The sequence below is a fragment of the Vidua chalybeata genome, chromosome Z (genome assembly GCF_026979565.1).
Source record: "Vidua chalybeata isolate OUT-0048 chromosome Z, bVidCha1 merged haplotype, whole genome shotgun sequence".
NCBI classification, from domain to species: Eukaryota; Metazoa; Chordata; class Aves; order Passeriformes; family Viduidae; genus Vidua; species Vidua chalybeata.
Genome location: NC_071570.1, coordinates 40,036,133 through 40,055,137, shown reverse-complemented (window position 1 = coordinate 40,055,137; position 19,005 = coordinate 40,036,133). Strand labels below are relative to the sequence as shown.

General features: G+C 40.0%; 1 protein-coding gene across 1 annotated transcript in view; it reads right to left on the bottom strand.

Moving 5' to 3' along the window:
- Nucleotides 1-19,005, bottom strand: part of ADAMTS12 (ADAM metallopeptidase with thrombospondin type 1 motif 12) — a 143,509-nt gene that overhangs the window by 38,018 nt on the left and 86,486 nt on the right. Inside the window, exons 10-13 of the mRNA XM_053968776.1 lie at nucleotides 16,601-16,693; nucleotides 16,218-16,363; nucleotides 15,212-15,381; nucleotides 5,662-5,795 (exon numbers count right to left, since the gene is read on the bottom strand). Of these exons, the coding sequence (XP_053824751.1) occupies nucleotides 5,662-5,795; nucleotides 15,212-15,381; nucleotides 16,218-16,363; nucleotides 16,601-16,693 (543 nt within the window). The remainder of the gene's footprint in view (nucleotides 1-5,661; nucleotides 5,796-15,211; nucleotides 15,382-16,217; nucleotides 16,364-16,600; nucleotides 16,694-19,005) is intronic.

Here is a 19,005-nt window from a genome sequence, read left to right as displayed (position 1 = left end):
TCTTATGCTTTGTGCTTTGCTATTAGAAAATATGATTAATGACTGCTGGGAGCTTGTATTTTGAACTTCCCTAAAAATTACTTGTCTTCAAATTGTATATTTTTTGCCAAATTATCATATTCATATTTTGGAAAAGGTTTCTGTCCTTCTTTATTCACTGTGCATTCTTGTTTGAGAGGCTGCACACAGAATTAATTTATCTAGTTCACAGTGTCAATCAGATACTTTGAAATGAACATCACTGAGCATATTTCCCTTCCAAGTACTGTGTGGTGTAAAAACCCCCAACGGTTTAACTAATTAGCTCTGACTAGAACAGCTGCAGCCCTGGCTCTAACTGAGATGGCAGCAACACAGTATCATCACTTCCCTGCCTTTGGGATTGGCAAATCAGTGCTTCTGCACGGGCTGTACTCCATCAGCTCGGTCACAATCAGCTCAGATCTTTCCCACTTGACCATTTCCTTTAGCGACAGGTCTATGGCATCAAAATATGGCATCACTGTGATGTGAAGGGAATCCCTTTGTCCCTTCCAATAATAGCAGCAGTTTGTATTTCAGGGTTCTTCTGATATATGAAACAGTTTCTATCTGATCAGATATGAGCCTCATCTATACATGCAACATTCCTACACATTCCTGGGGTTTTGGAATAACCAAGAAAGAGGCAGGGCAATTTACTCTGCTACAGTAAATAAAGCCTTTGCTTTATTCCCCAGCCCTTGGGTGCTGCTGGTGTTGCCATGACCTTCACATCTAACAGCAGGGCCTCATCTTACAAAGGCATTAAAAACCACCACAAAGCAATATTCTCATGTGTCAGAATAAACAGCATTCATTTACTCCAGATACATTTCCATGAACTTCAATTTCCAGACCATGTTTTCCTTTATCACTCCAGTGAATACCACATTATTTTTGCCATCCATTAGACTAATTTCAAGATGCTTCATTCTTCTTTTTACTTGCTTTCCTCTTTATTCTTATTCTTGTGGATGCATTTGCTGCATTTTCTAAACATGCCTCAAACTTCCCAGAAGGTCAATATGACCTATTAATGTGCACTTACAGTCCAGAACTAGATGATACTTAAGGTCCATTCCGACCTGAACTCTATGATGAATTTCTGACAAGCAGTTGCTAAAGCAGCTCTGGAGACTAATGCAGGTTATAAAGTAGGAAAGAATATTAGCAGCAATTAGGCTCTGATATTTTTACCTTGTGCACCCTTTGCCTGTGAACCATGCTGTGTTACAGGAATCACTGTGTGCCATGGCACAGACAACACAACTTAGCCTCCCTGCAGCTCTTTGGCATTGTCCCACTCACAAAGAGCCTTTTTTAATGCATCTGAGATCAGCTTTGTTTCTGGTCACAGCACACAGTGCAGAGGCAGATGTACTGACCTGAACTGCCCGGCTGAATTACAGGAAGGAGAAACAATTTATTTCCTGCTGCTCAGTGACTAAAGGGAAAACAGCCAGAGATATTGGCCTTTTTCCATTTCCAGAAGGAGAGGCTTTTGTGTCAGACTGGCAGTGGGGTGCAGATACAAAAAGTCCTTGCTGTCACTGAAGGGTATGGCCTTGAAGGGACATAGTGCTTCAATATCCATTATGTGAATGCTATATTGAACTTTAAGGTCTTCCCTCCTTTTGTCTCCCCCACTAAGTCTTCAAATAAAGAAATCATGTTTACTTCATGTTGGCCCTGACATTGCCTTGAATGGAGAGAAATGTGTCCTGATGTTGATAATTTATCTTGTAATTTGTCTACATGGGTCTGAATCAAATGTCCTGTTGGACTAGCAGTGGGAGGAGAAAGCTGAACCATAGTGCAAAGCAGTGAAGTTACTGCACAAAAATCCAAGCTGTGTAATCTGCTTTTCAGTAACAGAAAAAAATGGTTCCTTCCCTACTACACAGCTGTGTAATTTTCCAGTACAATGTCAGTCTCTCACAATCACAACAGTGAATTACCACAGATTTGCATGACTGAAGGTCACTTAGGCCTATCAAAATTCTGTGCAGGAGATGAATGCCTGCTAGAAACATCAGAGATGCCAGATCCTCCACCCTCAGCATCTGCACACTCCAGTGCAAAGAACATGTAAGCCTTAACTTTTAGATGATGTGATGGCTTGTACTTAATCAAAAATCCCCATTATCAGTGCTAAACAACCATACTATGGTGGCAGTACCTTCATTCATTAACACTGGGGGAACAACTCACCTAGTAAAAATTAAGAGTGCAGTTGTGATGTATAATTTAAGCACAGGAATCTAGGCTATGTGCATTAAAGATTTCCCAAATAAAAGGGGGAAAACAACAATTGAAAAATGAGTGCTAAGGCATATAGTAAAAAAGAAAACTAGTCATATATGGCTTCACTGGCCCCATGTTGGGCTTCTCCCTGGGGGCTCCCCTGACAGGGGAAGCCCTCCTAGAGCAGTTCTTGCAGGCAGGAAAAACAGCATAAAAATGGCCTCAGATGTACAGTTACAAAGTCTTTTAAGGCTGAACTAAAACTAAACTACCCAATTAAGAAATTACTATGAAGAAATGACCTAGCAATGCGGACTTTTCTGTCCAATTGCAAGATACGACCCAAACCCATGAAGAAGAAGGAAGAAGAAGGAAGAAAAAGAACAACTTGCCTCCGCCCTAAAACCTCAATCTTGCTTCATCTCCATTACTATATTCTAAAAACCTAAACTCTTAAGTTTTCCACCCTGTGATATTACACACTTCTAACCAACCACACACTTGTAATCCCAGTGCTGTTTAATCAATTTTGGAAGTCTTCTCCACAGCCTCAGGTCAAATGAAGTGCTTTCTTGCAAGTCTATGCCTTTTAGCACAGAAAGTTTAAAATTCTCAGCATCCAGGATTCCAACAGTCATAGTATAGCTTGATGATTTGAGAATAAGTTATTGACAGATCTTGTTAGATTTCCTGACAGAATTCTTCTGTGTAAGGTCAGTGTTGAGAGAGGACCCAGATATTTTATAGGCCATGCCTTCAAATGAGTTAACAATTTTAGCTTGTCTTCAAATTAACAAGTTCTAAAGGAATACCACGCAAACAACACACTGCTGTAAGCCTTCATCCAGCACTGATGCACAGGCAGCACTTCGAAAAAATTAGGAGATATTGGATAAATTAAAAGGACCAAGTGAATCAATGGTCTGTCTGTACCTACTTCTCACTTGAAGATGCACATTGTGGCTTTGTCAGGCCAGCTCGGAAAGCATCCAGTATACCTCAGTAGCTAAAATGAAGCATCTCAATCCACATTTAGCCATCAAAGAAAGACCAGTTTCTCTGATTGCTCTGAACAAATTCATGACAAAATGCAAAATCAGACTAAAATCAGATTAATTTAGAAGATGAAATTCTTTATTGGATCTATCTATCTTGTTTTGACATACCCAGTAGGAAAACTCTGAACTTGATAAAAAATAGCTACTGTAGGAAAACTCTGAACTTACTTGATAAAAAATAGCTACTCTACACAACAATCACATGTGAGCAATTTAGACAGTGGACCTGATATCTTACTAATTTAATTTTTTTTTTTAATTTCAGACCAAAGTGAAGTGTTATTTTCGTACTCGGGACAAATGTGAAGTGCTCTTGTGAGATACAGTTCTGAAAACCAGAACAGCACTTTAACATTTGTGAATGTCTTTTCCATATCATTAGCAACATGTTGCAATCAAATGACCACAATGATGTGCCAGACTAATTCTATTAAAAGCATTTCCAGATTTATTCTCCAGGACCTGTAATGTATCTATTGTGTTTAGCTAGCTGGACTCAAATACTAGTAAATTAGATTAAATACATGAAAAAGCTTCTCCTCAGATGTTGTGCTGGGTACCTATTTCAGATGAAAGCATGCTATCTTTGAATACTGTGAGCTATTTGGGTTACCTATTCATCATTTGGTCTCATTTTACATGGGTATATTGTTCATTCTGTGATCCTGACTCCAAATTAATCTGTTTGCCAGGAGATGTGAAGTAGCAGTCACCATGTGCAACACTGACAGCACCTTGGAGGGAATTTCTCAGAAATGCTTTGGGTCCACAGAACTGTTAATGCTGAAGTGTATCTGGGCTCCACAAACTGCAATTAGATTAGCTTCTCTTTCACCTCTGATCTCCCAATTTGGATTAACTGAGTCTTACTATCTCTAAAACAGGTATAAATCTGAGCAGCCACAGGCAAGGTTTCAATACAGAAAGCATATAGAAACTAAAATTAATCATAGTGATCCCAGTCCAGCTGGGCTGGAAATCAGAAAATGAATGTTTCACAAGGACAGCCTTTCTGAATTTGGTCATTGGTCTCTTCCAAGTTAAGGTCAAAAGCACTGCTATGGTATGAAACATCTACTATATGTTTCAATATGCTGAAGATATGATTAATTCTGGCTTGAACCGTTCAAAGGCCTATCCTGGCTCTCAGCAAAGTTAAGCAGGATCTCTTCACTGTGAACTTGAGCAGAGTCTTGGTAACTACCTTTCATAAATGCAAGTATTGCAAGGAAAGCTTAAAACACATATTTTATTAGTGGTCTTTGAGGCACTGTCATTCTAATAAAATAAGAAGTTTAAAAAGAGGGTGTATCAAATACCCTCTGTATTAAAAATGTGAAGTTTCCATCACTAGAAGTATTCCAGAAAAGAATGTGAAAAATGACAAAAAAGGAATATAATTTGTAAAGGGATGAAACAGACAACTTCTTGAAGTACTTTCCATTTGCATTTTTATACGATTAAGTGGTTTGGGGCATACAACTCCCATACTGGATAAGCTAATTTAGTTTCCACAAATCACCAAGTCCTGCTTTTGTTTCCAAAGATGCTAAAGGCAAAAAAAGTGATTAGGCTTCAAGGAGGTACAGGACAAACCCTCAATTTGAAGAAATAAACCACAGATGTAAATATATCCTCTACAAGAAAAGTACTCATTTTATTTATAAGGAAGCGACTAAAAGCAATGCTAAGACTGGGGAGGTTATAGAATTCACAGAGCACTCCTTCAAATGCCATACAGACACAGACATCATCCTGGAAATCTGCCAGCAACACATAAAATATGCAGAGACCATTATACTTATTCTTCAATGCACAACATTATTGAGCCACATACTCTGTGTTTGCCAATTATCTCATTGTATAACATTATTCAATTCAATGTTGTAAACTAAAATAATTTTTATTACTCTCAACTGCAAAGTCTGATCCTATTAAAAGACAGCTCAGAACAGCTACACATATATGGTTAAATCACATTTTCATAGAAAACCCCACAGACAGCGGTGATACCTATTACAACCCTAAAGCTACAATACTTTGTGAAAACTTCTAATCAGAAACAGATTTTCTTGAACTGAAGTTTTAAATTAGTGGGGAAAAAACAGAGGACATAAAAGGCACCTAAAATAATCAGCAGTCAGTCAAACAGACTCATTAAAAAGGGTGGAAATTACTCTTATGTCTACTTGGAAAGCTTTTGCTATAAACTTGCTATAAAAATGTGATAAAATGGAGTACTTGGCCTTGATCCTTAACCAAAAGCATGGTTAAGCATTTTCCCGTAACTTTTCCAAATTAAATTGTAGAGAAAGAAACATGCAAACATACCCAATACCTTACACATGCCATTAATACAGATATCTCGGCTGTGCCTTCCTTCAAAGCAAGGAGTGCCATCAGTGACTGCATCAAGCATCTTCTCTGAAAAATTGCCGTCTACTGGGCGGCAGTGGAGCTCACAGGGGTTTGCTGAAAGGAAAACAAGAACACTCACTCAGACAACACGCCAGTAGGACACTGAAGTGCAATGCACAGGGACTTTGCTGAACCATTTGCTCACTTTCCCTGTCATTTGCCAGAACTGGCAGAATTAGAAGAGTTGAGCAGAGCCAGGATGGCACAGGCCTGAGAAATAGCACTTGTGGATTTGTGGGAAGCAGCTGGAGACTGGTCCCCTAACACCTGCGTGTTATCTGTCACTGGTACATCAGCAGCCACTGCTGAGCGAGGCTGCAACAAGGCCATCAGCTGTGATGGAGAAAAGGATGGGAAACCAGCAAATCCAGCTATCACTAGAGAAGGGGTGGGATTACCAAGGACACTGACAAGAAAGTTTTCCACACCATTACTGAGTGATTTCAGAGGTAATTTAAACTTTTCATCACTGCTGTCAACCTCTCTCAGAGAGCAGCCAGCTGCCTGCTTCTGATCTTATGTGTCATTCATCATTTTCATCTACCTGTTGGCACTTAATAAATAAATTCAAACTTCTTTTTTTTTTTCTGCTTGACAACTTATGAAATAGGGATAATATTTCAAGTCTGACAGACTCAGGCTATTTTCAGATAGATCTATCACAGAAGCAACAGGGAAGAGAAAAGCTGTAGCAAGAGCAACAAGTGGCCTCTGAAACAAGATTTTCTGTAATGGATCAAGGCCTTAATCTATTCCATCTACGGAGTAAGAAGAGCCAAACACCAACCTCCCTGTCCCACAGATACTGGCCTTTGTGAATGGGAAATCTTGAAACTGAGACATCAGAGAGACAAAGGACAGAAAGTCTGATAAATAAATTTTTTGAATGGAAGATGAGTTAGAGCTGAAATTAGGGTCAAAGCAAGGACTGACATAATCCCAGCCTTTGTAACCCTCTGAAAACTCTGCAGTGGAACCAGAACTATCTGCCTGAATTAAAAATCATCCACTATCATATTAATGAAGGACACCAACACAAGACTTGTCTTCAGGTTTTGGTCTATTCAAAGACCCCAGTCTCACCCAGTACTAAAGCAATTTGTTCATGCTCAGCAACCTGAAATGCTTTGCTGAGAAAAGCAGTGGGCCTTAAATCCACCAGTCAGTAGTGACTTCAAGGCACCATTATTTAATAATTTTAAAACTATCACCCTTTGTGCTGCAGAGGTGCTAATGCGGAGTGAGTTTTATCCTGTGCCTGACAGAGTTGACAGAAGCTGCTTCCTTAGTCTCAGAGGGATGCAGGCTAACTATAAGCCTTCCATATCCCGGTTGATAAATTTATTTTTATCTTTTCCTCCTTTATTGGGCTTTGTTTATGCCATAGAAAGGACTGTGTTTAAAGAAATTTTTGGTAATGAGAGAAATGCAATCTTTTGGTAATGCAAATAAACTAATTAATTCCAACAAAAGGATTTATCCTTTTGAAGGAGGAAAATTTGCTCTCATTACTCTGGTTTGTACAGCACCAACATTCACACAACACCACACAATGCACAAAGGTGACTGCAACTCTCCCCCTCAAAGTTCTTGCAGATTAAGAGCCGAATCCTGCAAAGCCTGAGCTTTGGTACTGTGAATCTCACTTGTGTAAACAGAAACACTGCAGAACTGGGAACAAAAACAAATTAAAAAAAAAAAAGATAAAACAGAACACTAGAGGAAATTCAAAACCTTAATGAAGGTTTTTTTCTCCCCATCTTGTCAGTAGAGCTAAAATGACATCTTCGGTCTATCACCAATGTGAGCTTCTGCCTTCTCAAACAAAAATACCTTTGCAAAGTGCAACAGTGATGAGACCCAGAGCACATGCATGGACCGACCATGGTTAAACAACTGGTGGAATTCCAGCTGATGTGAATTGTATTCAAGAATATCAGTGGAGGTGGAGCTAAAAAAGTTTTTCAGGCAAGAATATAAAGTTTGTAATCCTCATAAACCCTTAGCCCTTCTGTGAAAGCTGCCAGCATAACACCCACCAGCTGCTTTGATAAGAGCTGTCATAGTAAGTGATACAAGTAATTTTAATTCTGTCTGTAGAATTCTTTTTATGGCAGTGTGATTAAAGTGATTATTTTAGTGCTCTAAATTTTGGTTCACCTTGCCTACTTTCTTAATGTAGCACTTTTCTATACAAAGTACAATACATTTATGACAAGGAGAATCATACAATTCCAGGTACTCTGCTATCTGCTCAGATAGACAGATTTTACAGAAAGCCATTTCAGCTTTTGCATTGTTTCTAATGAAATATGTCAAACAGAAGTTTGATATCTGTACCTCCTCGTAGCTGTGTGTTGACAAAACAAGCAATTTCTTTTCAGAAATCTCCGAATAAGAAGAAGCAGACAGTGCTGGCATACTTCTACCATAACTATGATGCTGTAAATCTATAACTTGGAATCAGTTTTTAAAGAAAAATAACTCCTTTGCTAAGTCAAAATAAAATGTAAAAAAAAAAAAAAACAAAAAAAAAAAAAAAAACAAAAAAAGAAACTTTCATACTTACAAATGCTTTCTATGTATGAAACCTTTCCTGTTTTTCCTGATTCTGTTAACTGATCTAAAATTAGACCCAACCCACAAATTTTTACTGTTTTTCATTCTGTATGTTCTTTATGAAGCCCCTCTGGAAATTACAGGGTATTTATTTCTCCACCCAAAACTCAATTCTGTTTGGTATTTATTTGATTTTTCATCTGCTGGTTAAGCCACCACTGAGGAAATTATGCTAGCACTGTATTTGGCATTCACTATCTAAAATTATTTATTTATCTACCTATCATTATTATTTATTATGTTTGAGCTCAGGGACGTTGGCTCTGTTTTTCTAGGACTGTAAATAAACTGCATCAGAATCAGCCAACGACCCCCAAAATAATATTTTAGTATTATTTACATAGAATAGATACCTAATATTTTAAACACAGAAGAGATACCAAATTCACACACAAGGAAAACAAACATGTTTCCTGAAATGGTGGAAGGCTTGCACTGAGTTCCATCTTTTTTCTTATTTCCAACATAAAATCTAAAAATATTAAACTCAGATTAATAGGAGCACTTGAGTTGTTCAGAAGGAACTCATTAAAGCAGCTGGTTCAGTTTCAGTTATTTCAGCAAATTCAATTAAATCATGATGAGATTTTAACAAAAAGGCTGTCATCTTTGTAACTTTTAAGACAAAACATACATAAATTGCTGCAGACAAGTATATACATGAAATACTAGATCCAATCTGGGAGCACTCAGTAATGACCATGTATCTCTACCAGCTCAGGGATACACATGCTAAACACTCCTTAAATGTTCCACTGAGTAGCTGGCATTTAACTCACTCCTTGTTTTCCTTTCTAGAGCAAAACTTGCTTTGCTCAATCTGTGTTCTTCAAATCACAGAATCATAAAATGTTTTGGACTGGAAGAAATCTTAAGGATTATCCAACCACCCTGCCACAGGCAGTAACATCTTCCATTAGACCACAGTGCCCAAAGCCCTGTCCAACCTGGTCTTGAAAACTTCCAGGGATGGGGCACCCACCACTTCTCTGGGCAACCTGTGCCAGTGCCTCACCACCCTCACTGTAAAGATTTTTCTTCCTTGTATCTAATCTAAACCTGCCCTCAATCAGTTTAAAGGCATTCCCTATGCCCTATCTCTATTAATCCTTGTAAAAAGTCCCTCTCAGTGACTTTCTGACTTCCATGTTGCTCTCCTGTCAACCTTCTTCAGTCTGGCTGCATCCCTCTGCCAGTGCCTTGCTCCTAGCTGAACATAAGATTTTAGCTGAAGTACCATCAACACTCAGCAGCCCAGAAAAATTATATCCTGTTTTTTAACGTGGTGTTCACATCTTACACCTGCCGCTGATATGACCAGAGACACGATCAATTCCCTAATATATAGAAGATGTAATGGAATCCCAAGTCACAGAGCTCCCTTAAGGGCCCAGTGACTTATCTGTAATTAGAATGAGACTGAAGAAGCAAATCAGCAAAGCTGAGTAAAAGTCCTGAAATTTGGGCATGTGATATTTTTCCCCTCTGTATATTATTAAAAAGTTCAGATTCACCAAGTGTAAACAGAACAACATGAAGATAAGTAGAAAGGAACATATTTCCTTCCCAATTTAATTTTTTTTTTACCTTACAGCTGATTCCCATGAGTTCACATGCAGGAGGAATCCAGCTTAACCTGACTTAAGAAGGATGTGATTAACGTGTCTGTCAGAAGAAGATAAGGCTTCAGTATCTTGCCCAGCTTCACAAGGAAGAAAAGAGGTGAGCCTCTTCTCTTCAACCCCTCATTTCTGTGAGAACTCAGAATTGACTGAGGAAATCCCAAACAAAAAAAATTAGAAAAGGCAATTACCAAACAGACAAAATGGGGAAAAATCTGAGATGAAGCTACTTATTACTTTAACCAAGCCTGGAGCTCCAAAACAAAGTTTAATTTTGAAACAGGAACATTTCATCCTCTTAGCTCTGCCCCTGTGACTTTATCAAAACATACCTTATTTGATACACAGAAATATTTTGGAAGAAATATGAAATTTAAAACATTTTTAACACAAGCCCTATCTGACCATACACTAAATGACCCTGGCACTGATACAGAAAATAAAGGTAATTATATGATTTAATGTAGGACTTATAGATGGAAGTTAAGCCCTGAGAAGCTATCAGACTCATATAAATAGAATTTATCAAATGGTATGAAATAAATAAACACAGGGTCAGTTTGATGGAAAGAGAAGTGAATACTGAAGTGTGCCCAAAGTGTCAAGACAGGGGCCTAGGTCATGAGAAAAATTCAGAAAATATCCCGCTCAGGCTGCTGGATAGTTTATTACCCTTGAACTTGGAGTTTTCCATCATTTTAAGATTCCCAGGGGTACTCTGATGCTCCAGCTTGAGCACATGGGTTTCTGAGGTCCAGAGAAATTCCATAACAGGACTATGCAAGTTCCTCAATAGGCATGAAGTCATTTGAACCAGAAAATTCTCAATTGAAACCTCAAACAACAGGAAACAGCAAGATGTGATTTACTGCTTTTCTGTGAGACTGCTTGTTAAAGCTGGTTGTTTTATTAAATCATTAGCTATTCAAAAATGTCTTTGTTATCTTGTGAAGTTACAATTTATACAACAGAAACGGCTCTCTATTAGGTATCTGACATTTGCTATAACTGCCTTATGCAAGCTATGAAATTAAATTAAAGCCAGGAGAGAGAATTGTGACCATCCAGAAAATCTACTGTTTTTTCCCAGTGGGATGAAGGAACATAGAATGCCTAAAATGTCGCAGAATGTCTGGCTCAGGAGTCTATTTCCTCAGCTAGACACTTCCACATAAAAACTATATGTGCACTCAGGGTTTGGGAAAGCTTAATTACGTTTTCTTTCCCCTTTATATCCCAAGTGCAGCATGAGAGTATACAAAATGCCTGATACTAAAACAAGAGCTGTACTGGGTTTGCGTGGCCAGGCTTTGGTAGCAGGAGTCTACAGGGGTAGCAGAAGCTGTTGTGTCACATCAGAGGTCCCCACATTTGGTCACATTTTTGGAGACAGGCACACAACTGGACACACTGAAGGTCATGCGACAACAGACAAAGCTCATTGATGGACGCCCCCTTTTATAGGGAGTTCAAAATTCCCGTGCTTGAACAACCAACTGGTCGAGGTTTCAACACTATTCAGCTCACTGACCAAATATATGCCTGCATTCAGGATTGACTGGCACTGGCAGAGGTCCCCTGTTTGAGTTAGAATCCAACTTATCACTGTCTTACCTAGGGTCTTGTTTACTTCTACTATTTAATGAACTAAGCTAGCCAAATTAGTTTCTGTTGTGGCCAATTTTATCTGTGCAGCTTCAAACCAGCTGTAGCTGTCACAGTAGCTCTGTGAGAAGCTGCTAGCAGCTTCCCCCATGACTGACAGAGCCCACATCAGACAGATCCAAGAAGGACCTACTGCCAGTAAAGACCAAACCACCAGTGACAGTGGCAGCACCTGTGGGATTATGTATTTAAGAAGGTGGAAAAAAATCTGCACAACTGCAGCTGGAAGAAAGGATACAAACATGTGAGAGGAACAGCTCTGCAGACACAGGGTCAGTGAAGGAGGAGGGGCAGGAGCTGCTCCAGCTGCCAGAGCAGAGATTCCCCTGCAGCCTGAGGTGCAGCCCATGGTGAGGCAGCTGTGCCCCTGCAGCCCCTGGAGGTTCAGGGGGGAGCAGAGATCCACCTGCAGTCCCTGGAGGAGCCCACACCAGAGCAGGTGGATGTGCCTGAAGGAGGCTGTGACCCCATGGGAAGCCTGTGCTGGAGCAGGCTCCTGGCAGGACCCATGCACCAGGGATCCATGCTGGAACAGCCTGTTCCTGAAGGACTACAGCCTGTGGAAAGGATCCATGCAGGAGCAGTTCAGGAAGGACTGCAGGGAAGGACTAATGTAGGAGAGGTTCAAGGAATACTGTCTCCCATGACTATTCTACTCTGATTTAGTTTCTAATAAATCAAACACATTTCCCCAAGTCCAGTCTGTCCTGCCTACGATGGTAATCAGCAAGTGATCTCTCCCTGCCCTTATCTCAACTCACAAGCCTTTTGTTACATTCTCTCTTCCCCATCCAGCTGAAGAAGGGAGCAACAAGGTGGCTTTGGTGGACGCCTGGTGTCCAGGCAGGATTAATCCACTACAAAAGCCAAAGCCTTCTTGGCAGCAAGACAACATAGTAACAGCATGCTGTGAAAAATCCTTGAAATTGGATTGCACAAGTTAAGAGAGTAAGTAAGGGAACTGGCAAAGGTTGGTGTATATATGGAGGACACTGTGAGTAAATCTCCAGAGACCTGAAACATCAGCTCATTTCTGTGGGGGTTTTAAAAAGGAAAAGTTGGTGGTTGGCTTGTTTTTCTTTAAAGTCTTGGTTTGTTTGGACACACACATGGAAGGAAGGCTCAAACTGCTGTGTCTCTCAGAGACAGCACTGTTTCATGACCTTATTTGCAGGTATTTTTCCCAGGACATCTTTAGCCACTGATAGAAGATGAAAGAATATTTGAAACTGAGATGAAACTCAGATGTATTTCAGGTAATGCTGGCTGGACAAAACTGGAAGCAGTGGGCCCACAAGAGCCACTCGCCCTCAGTCATACAGTGATGTCAGATGAAAAATCAGTACAGGATTTGGGCAGTTCCCTGCTTATTTGAGTGTTACCAGGAGAACCTGTCTATCTGAGGAAGCCGATTTTACTTTAAGTTAAGAGTTTAGCAGCAAGAAAACACTTTAAATATTGTCAGTGGAATGTGAAAACATTAAGGGCCTCCAAGGAAAGACAAGGAAATCTATGCTGAAATTCTGGCTGCTGAGAAAATGGGTGAAAACAGTCAATAAGTTTTCAGGCCACAGAAAAAAGTATCTCCTTGATATTTGAAGGGTTTTGCAAATGATTTTCCAGATTAAATGTATCAGGCTCAGCAGCACAGAGTTTTACATAGAGCTGGTTTGTCTGTACAGTTCTGAACAGTTCTTTTTGAAATACAGCACAGAGTTTTACATAGAGCTGTTTTGTCTGTACAGTTCTGAACAGTTCTTTTTGAAATACAGCATGGACAGAGCACAGCCCTGCTTCCCAGTGTGCAGTAAGCATTTGACTCATGATTCTCAATTTCCTTTAAAAACAGACCTTCTGTAAGAAATGCACATGCAGAACTACCTGCTCTGTTGCAGTGTCACAAACAGGACATGAATAGAATGAACACTGTACCCTGCAGTAGCACACCCTGAGTAACAGAGGTCTGGAATCTTAATTTCAATGACAGGTGACTGCAGAAAATGTTTTGGGGTTTGGTTTTGTCCTAAACATTAGGCTGTTAGCATTTGTCATGGCTTTACTGGATTTCTTAAAAAAAAGTCTCTATCAACCATATTTGTTTTCATCAGAAATTTTACTGGAAGTATGCCTGCTCCAGATTAATCGTCAGTGGTGTATTTGTTACATGAAATGGAAACAGTAGCTGAAATTTAGGAAACCAATTTGTATTTGTTACGTGACATGGAAACAGTAGCTGAAATTTAGGAAACCAATTCAAGACATTTATTTTCATAACTGAAAAAACAAGTAACATGCTGAAAAATACTACTTGCAAATGAAAATGGAAGTTTAATCCTGATCTTCCCTACCCTGTCTGTCTTATTTTTTCATTAAAAAACATATTGCTACCAAGTTTGCTGCTGCTATGGAACTGTGAGGAGTGGCTGATCCCCCTGAAGGCTTTGCTGCCTTCAGTGGAACCTTGATAGGAGGGAGAGTTGACCAGGGAGAAACTTAATGGGGTTCAAAAAGGGCAAGTGTAGGGTCCTGATGGGGACGAATAACCCCAAGCACAGACTGGGGTCTGACCTGCTGGAGAGCAGCTCTGCTGAAAAGGACTTGGGAGTTTTAGTGGGTGACCGGTTGCCCATGAGCCGACAGTGTTCCCCGGCAGCCAGGAAGGCCAATGGGCCCCTGGGATCTATCAGAAAGAGTTTGGCAGTTCTGGGTTCCTCAGTACAAGAAAAGCAAGGAGCTACTGGAGAGGGTCCAGCAGAGGCTACAAAGATGATTCCAGCCTGTTCCTGAAGGACTGCAGGAAGGAATCCAGAGATTCCTTTAAACTCTAACAATTTTGTGATTCTATTGTATAATCTACACCTTACATTTATGCACAAACCAAGACTCAAACTGCATACTAATAATGCAGTTATTAGTATACTAATACTGCATACTAATAATGCAGTTATTAGTATTTAATGCCCTTGTATTTAATAACTAGCTGTTCCAAAGCAAGTTATAAAGCAGAGTCATTGACTCTGCCTCTACAATACAGAGCAGCACAACACTGAACCATTTCAGATATTACTTTTTCACTGTAACGTCAAGTACACCTACCATTCAGATCTGAGTTTGGAAGTAATAAAATCATATTTGTGCAGTGGAAGAGCTGTGGTCACTGGGTGCAGTGATGTCTGCAGGCCCAAAGAGGCAGCTCTCCACCACACTACTCGAATTCTTGCTCTGTGGTTGACACTGGAAAAGACGGTTTAGATCTATTCTAAACAAATAGAACAGACATCACTTCAACAGTTTTTCTTAGTGCAATACCTTTACAGGAACTGAACTAGTTACAATCACAGCCATTATCACCCGAGCTCTGAAAAAACAGCTAAGTGTAGAGAAGAACCACTGCCTTTTTGTTCACATGAAAGATGCACCAGCATATGGGGGCACATCAGATTTTTCTCTCTAATTCATTAGAAAACATATAATTCAGTGACTTCTCACCCTCACAGATGTTTCTCATAGGCATGTAACTTTGACTTTTTATACAAGACATTAAAAAGATTTGTAGCTTCATACCTGTGTTATAAATGGGAACCCAGTGGTAGAATTCGTTCTGGTAGGGAACTGTATCAAATTCACTGCACTGCATCTGACGGAAGGTTGGCAAGTCTTTGTGACAGGGGCTGATGTTACACATGCGATAGCGCTTCCTCTCTCCAGTACAGTAGTCTCCTCCAAACTGTGGTCTAGAAAAGAAACATTGAGACTGGGACATGAGACCATGGATAAAAAAAAAATAGTTTTAAACCAACAAAGTATTTCAGGCCCCAGAAGCACAACAAGATGACTCTGAATCCTAGACAGTGTAGAGATACTGTTCACATCACATGTTTGAGTACTCAAATATGTCAGCATGAAGCACAGAAATCTAGACAACTCCTGTATTCCAAAAACGTGCTTGACAATACCTGGCTGAGCTCACAACAAATTAACCTATCAAATGGACTGCTTTAAATACTATGCTTTGCAATGCATTTGACAGTTCTCTCTAAAAAGATAAATGATGCCTGCTGCTAATGATTTGTGAAAATGAGATGAAGAGTCTTAATAAACTCAGATATGTAATGGGGAATTCTGCCTTTCATGGTCTGTACCTGACAACTCATGTGTCTGAAGCTCAAACAAGGCTGATGACTAGAAGAAAACATGACAGGTGAGTCCTCAGGATCAGGTTTCTAGAAACTGTTCTCACCTAGTGTGTGAGGACATTTATCATTGCAGTATTAATAAAACAAAATATTTACACTATTTCTGCAAAGCCTAAATGTTAAGTATGATTTTTTATTAATTTTGCATTGAAATAAGCTCCGTGGAGGGTTAGAAATAAAGAACAAGATGACTGTAAAAGATGAGCCAGCTGAATTTCACACAGGTATGCCTAACTGGGAAGAGAGGTGTCAGTATCTGTGACGTGTTGATGTGGCACCTGCTGATAACAGTCTCATACAAGAGAGTTTCCAATGTCATAAGAACCTCAAAAATTTTAAACAAAAAATAGGTAAAAATAGTGCACTCAGCTTACTCTGGATTATCACATAGCCTCTCTGCGCTTTGAACTCCTGCCCCACATGTCCTTGTGCAATGGGACCAGGATGACCAAACGCCCCACTGGCCATGGATTGCTTCAGGAGTCTTCCCCACTGTAATGCACTCACCAGAGAAGCACCACTGAGGAGAGAAGAGAAAGCACAAAGAGCTTCAGATTGTTATCACAGGGAAATAATTAATTTTTTGAGTTTCTGTGAATTATTTGTTATTACAGCTCATGAGGGTTGAACACTTAAGTGGAAATGTAAATGGAGATGTCACAGGATGACCCTCCTTCACACTCAACAACGGCAGAGCTACTCATGGCTCCTCTCTGTGCTTTGGCAGGCAGTACAGCTTGCCAACAGTGTGGCTCACCTTGTTTTCTCCACACCGAGTGCCATCTGCAGCTGCATCCAGTTTGGAGCGGCAGGAGCCTTTCACTGAGCACCAGAGAGTCTGGCAAAGGTTCTGAAAAAGGAAGAAAACTGCAGCAGTCTGAGGCAGGGCAGAACTCCTATGGCCAAGATCTTCAAAAGCCTCCCAGAGTTTTGTACAGCCACTTAAAAAGCCTTGTAAGAGTTGTATTCCCAGAGGGATCAGGGCTTTTCACAAGATAGGAACTGCCATGGGTCCAAATTTATATACTTGTGATTACTCTGCAAAAAGGGACTATTTGAAAAAAAAAAAAACAAAAAAAAAGGTAAATACTATCGTGTGAATTCTGTGACTTCAGATATTCTCCTAATTGGCTGCTCAACTCCTAGATAAACACAAGAAAAATGGCTTAACAAACTTTGGTCACTGCTGTTTGCAGATAAGGTGAGCAGAAATTTGAACAATTTTCATTTGAAGAGTACTAACCAATACCATCTTCAATTCTGCATTGCTGTCTGCCTGAAAGAAACAGTGAAATCAAAGAAGGTTACAGAAGCCAGGCAGGCAAATACAAACAACATCATGTCTCCAACAATATTAATGGAGGTTGCAAAACTAGATGAGGAAAAAGTGATCAGTCTTCTTAAAACATCAGCTTGGCAGATGGCAAGGAAATTATCTGAAAAAAAAAAAGCAGTCAGCTAGTTGGCAGAGAAAAAAGCACAGTGGGCTAGGAAGAGTAAAGGCTCTAGTTAGTGAATGTTTGCATTTTAAGTAACTCAGAAACTGGTACCAGTTTAATGCAGTAGGTTGCCAATAAAACACAGCATTCCAGATGCTGCTCCAGGTGCAGTGGCTCAACTCCACAGAATGGACAGAAACTTCTGAGAGGCAACAAAGAAAGCAGAGCAAAAAACATTCCAGCTACCTTTTACCAAACCCACTTCAGTGAGTCAGAACTATTCTCTAGAAAGGGAGGACAGAGTTGGAGGGCCATTTCTCCCTCTTCAGTTCACATGCACACCAGCTTTTCTTAGTTTGGCATGCAGGAGCCCTGCATGCTTAGAACTCCTGAGTGATCAGGGTTTTGCATGAAACACCACTTCCAAAGTAGACAAAGCAGGTCTCTCAGAGGGACTGCACGCTGCCAACGGGAACAGCAGAAGCAAAAGCCTGGGTCCTGACTCAGGGTGTTTGGATGCCATAGTCCAGTTCTGGAAAAGAGAACAGAGCTGGCAGCATCAACCTGTGAAGAAGGGATGGCTCCAAGTGCCATCAGAGAAAAGAGTTGATAAGAAGGATCCCACTAGCAGCTCCTACTGGGATTCTGAGAGCAAGTCACATACCAGATTTGGAAGTTAACTTATAAACTACACACTTCCAAAAATGCATCCCCAATGAGCTAGCAGCTCATCCAAGTGGGAAATGCAAAGCTTGGCTGCCCATTTCTGACCTGCTTCTGTTTAAAATGGCTATGCTTGGGCACAAGTTTTGAGAGAGTTCACTATCATTTACCTTCTCCATTGTGTGTTTACTTTGGTTTGTCAACAAGAGCACCAGAAAAAAGCTGATGGCACGGAACATGTCAAAGCACACCAGCCTCCAGCTGGAATACCATGTCTGGGCTGCTGCATCTTGTTTCACTGTTTTTAGGCAATGTACACAAGACAAACTTTGTTCTGCAGTTCTCTTTTTATAGTTTAAGGGTAGTATTCTTTATGAAGGCCTTCTGCCTTAGAAGCTGTCTTAAGGCAGAGCTACCCAAGTTTTTTGGCTGATGAATTTTCTCTCATTATCAAAGTAATCCTTTATTTTAACTCTTGTACACAGAATATATTTTGGGGTTTTAGTGTATAAAGTGTACTCCTGCACCATGCATCAGACAACATCAGAGAAACTGGCATAGAAAATGAACACAGCTTTTCATTGGCAGTTACTTTTATTATTAGGTGCACGCATAGATTTCTAAGTCAAGACTTCACAAAGGGAATTCTTTGGCTTTGCAAGGATTTTCCATATTTATCTCCATGTCCCAGAATACTGAAACAACAGCAGAGGAGATGGACTACAATATGAGAAACAACAATATGAGAGGATGCACTATGTACTGCATGCCTTTGGAAGTAACACGCAGAAATTCACGACTCTGCTATGGACTCACTGCAAAGCAAGTGGGTTTTCTGTTCATCAGCAGTATGATACACACTTTCCACCCAATCTATAAGAATAGGGTCTGTGCCTTGAAGAAAGTTGAATCAAAAAAAAAAACTCAGTTTCACAGAAGCCAATGGAAGTTTTAGAGAAAAAGGCAGTAAGATGAGCATTCTGATATCCTACAGACTGTTCTATAGGAAGCTATGGGTCTAGCTATGACCTGGAAAATTCCTCCATCTAATACATATTTT